Source organism: Branchiostoma belcheri, unplaced genomic scaffold (assembly GCF_001625305.1).
Source record: "Branchiostoma belcheri isolate BF01 breed outbred unplaced genomic scaffold, Haploidv18h27 scaffold68, whole genome shotgun sequence".
Lineage (NCBI taxonomy): Eukaryota > Metazoa > Chordata > Leptocardii > Amphioxiformes > Branchiostomatidae > Branchiostoma > Branchiostoma belcheri.
The window spans coordinates 1,818,776-1,822,191 of record NW_017804331.1 but is presented as its reverse complement, the minus strand read 5'-3'; the positions used below and the strand labels follow the sequence as shown (position 1 = coordinate 1,822,191).

At 41.1% G+C, this 3,416-nt stretch overlaps 1 protein-coding gene across 1 annotated transcript in view; it reads left to right on the top strand.

Moving 5' to 3' along the window:
- The first annotated feature begins 289 nt into the window (after nt 1-289).
- The window catches only part of LOC109484072 (protein SPATA45 homolog), a 5,402-nt gene continuing 2,275 nt past the window's right edge, over nt 290-3,416 (top strand). The window contains exon 1 of the mRNA XM_019787284.1: nt 290-601. Within this exon, the coding sequence (XP_019642843.1) occupies nt 456-601 (146 nt within the window). The 5' untranslated portion in view covers nt 290-455. The remainder of the gene's footprint in view (nt 602-3,416) is intronic.

Genomic DNA, 3,416 nt, shown 5'->3' with positions numbered 1-3,416 from the left:
GATGAATTATACAATATATATGGAACATGGATACAATGTTAACATCAGTTCAAGGTGTCACAGATGATATTGTTTCTTTTCCGAAGAGCAGAGGATATGAATTGGCCTATATACAAGGATATTGGTTCAGGACATGACATCAGTAAATTAAAAGTATCTGAGCTTGTCTTAGGTAAGGTAATGTTTGAGTTACGTGAAATCATATTCATAAGTGTCAACCTTTCTTCAGTATACATGGGACAAGACGAGCAAACGCTGTAGTGCAGTACTACTACCAGTCGCCAGACGTCGCCATTGGCAAGCAAGCCACTGTCTCCATAGCGACGGGCATTGAGACATGTAAACAATCTCAGCTGGGCTGGCTCCATTCATACATTTTGTGCTTCACGTGCAGCGCTGTATCGCCGCTGTGCAGACTTTGTGAGGCTGTTAAACTCAACCTTCGGCGTTCAGGAATGGATCAAGGGTGGAGCCAAGATGAGCTTCGGCAGATCGGGGAGCAGAGGGAGTCCTGGTGTACGGTGGACTCCAACGCTCTGCGCATTTGGTGCCGTCCGGAGAGGAAACACGCACAGCAGGCCTTCCGGAGCGATGTTTTCAGGTAAACTTCTTCTTCTTCTTGGGTACCCCCCAAAAAACACGCCTGGCCTTTTGCGGCATTTATGAATCGGTACTGTAACATCCGTGTCCATAATATCACCAGGGTCCATAATGAGAAAAAGTGTGCTTAAAGCTATTTTTACTGCAACATACCCTAGGTATGTACATTTGAGGTGTGCAGGAGTGCATACCAAAAGTATGTTGCAGTAAAAATATCTTTAAGCACACTATTTCTCAAGGTGGCGATATTATAGACCCTGGTGATATTATGGACACGGATGTTACTTATGTACTGAGTTCTTGAGTCGTGGAGCTTCGAATTCGATAGCCTGGGTGCTTGGCTCCGTTTTGTTGCTGACTACCTTGGACTACCCAGGCCTAGAGCCAGGCCAGAGGGGTGCCGTTAGGGGGGTGGAGGAGTGAGAGGAGGTCCAGGCTAAGCCGGGCAGGCCGCCAGCCCGGCCCGGAACGACTCAACATTCATGGGAGCCATATCTACCGGGCCGGGTAAGGAGTTCCACTGTGGGATAGTAACGGGGAAAAAAAGGTGTCTGTGCGTGTGTTTTGTAGAAATGGGCGTGGCCTATAACTATTGATTACGTCATCATGACGTCATAAAAATTTGCATAAATTATCATCTTGCAATCAGGTACTTGGAGAAAAAAAATCAAGATCCATACTTAAGTCTAAGTACTATTTTTGATACCTCCCCAAAATTCACCAGCAGTGCCCTGTGGCTACCTTAATTAGGTCGGTATCTTACTCTCCAAGCAGAGGTTTGGGTTTTGGGGGCATTTTTAGCGTGTTTTTAGTCTTTTTTATCGGGGTTTCTCTTTTGCACTGAATTTTTTTCCCACCAAACCCAAAAAGGGGAAAAAATTCAGTGCAAAAGAGAAACCCCGATAAAAAAGCCTAAAAACACGCTAAAAATACCCCCAAAACCCAAACCTCTGCTTGGAGAGTAGGTATCTGTCTCCAAAGGTTTATTGCAACAAGAAGGACAACTACTGGCCAGCTACATTCTTTTAGGCCGATTTATTTATCCTAGCTGCAAAAGTGTCTGGTGGAGACTACCTTCTATCTGCTATACAATGTTTCCAGCTTAGGCCACACTGCCTTAATTTTATGGATGACATCCGTGCGCGCATTGATTTTTGCCTGTCGCCCTCAAAAAAAACAAAAAAAAATCAGGCAGATAACCTCCACCGAGGCTCTGGCCTGGCTCTAGGCCTGGGTAGTCCAAGGTAGTCAGCAACAAAACGGAGCCGAGCACCCAGGCTATTGAATTCGAAGCTCCACGACTCAAGAACTCAGTACATATTAAGTACAGTACCGATTCATAAATACCGCAAAAAGCCAGCATGTGCTGGCTTGTCGTATACGTCGCTAAGTACTGTCACGAATTTACAATAACAGTTTTATATTCCTGTGGTTTAGTAGCATTTTTATTTTTGGCTGGAATTTTTTTAATTCGCCTGCGCGCACTAGTTTGGGGGTCTTCAGAGGTTGTCATCCATAGAATTAAGGCGGTGTGGCCTTACTGGCTGCAACAAAGAAGTGTTACATGCACACATCCTGTCTCCAAGAAGCAGCACGCAATGCAGACAACTTCAACATTTCAACATACATTAATATACTGTTATAGAGTTCAAGCTTTGTTCCAACACAAGAAGGAAACTCACCATAAATCATACATTTGACGAAGGTTGACGAGATCGACTGAAAATTTATGGTGAGTTTCCTTCTTGTGTTGGAACTATTTTTATAATGTCTTTTGTATATATGTTAGTTTAGATGTATTATTTTTCTATGTGAATGCTGTTTTTCAAATAATGTGACAAATTGTACCTAATTCAGGGGGATGCGCTTCTGCTCCCCCTGCTGTTGTACATTTGTAAAATGATGAGCAATAAATAAAGTTGAAATCTATAAAATCTATGGATTCTACCAAAGCAGATGAGCTCAAATGCAATAAATATGCGATCTGAAAGTTATGTGTATTTTCGGTTTATTCATAATGGAATCGTCATTATGAAATTCTAAAATGGAATCTATGGCCAGTTTATTATATTTCAGTCCATACAAAAGGTATGAATGAAATTCCCTCATGTTTCTTTTCCAGCCATTTTGTTAAATGGATTCAATTCTTCATTTTTTGGCCAAATGACATGAAATTTTTGCATGAAGGTAGAGTGGCCAAATACCCCAGATGTTTTTATTTTATTTTCATTTTCTGGATACAGACTTTTAAAATTGCTTAATAAACCTTTCTATATATCTATCTATTTTATTCCTAATTTCGGGCTTCTTGGTCTTGTTTGCTAGCCTAGCCACTTGATGGCATTCACCTGTTATCCCTGTCCTTAGGCCACACCAATTTAATTTCTTGGTTAACGGATTTTTCGAGAAAAATAATGGAGCGGGCGGGCGGAAAAAAAATTAAAATAAAAACAGGCCTAGGCATCGTATTATGGCCCAAAATGGTACGATAGGAACCATGACAAGTCAACACACCAGGCTGGTTCAAAATTTAAACAATGAATTTTGAACTTTTAATGATACCATTGCATTGAAAGATGGAATAACTGTAACAAGTAGGAAAAAAGGACTGTTTTCAACTGTTCAGGGCAAAATATGAGCATTTTGCAGTTGATTCTGAATTCTTATTTTTATTTGCAAATCAGAAAAAAATGAAGCAGGCGAATCCGTTAACCAAGAAATTAAATTGGTGTGGCCTTATTGTATTGCCTTATTGCTAAAGTCAACCAACCCATTTATATTTCAAAGAGTCGGACAGTTCATCTCCTATTGCCTCC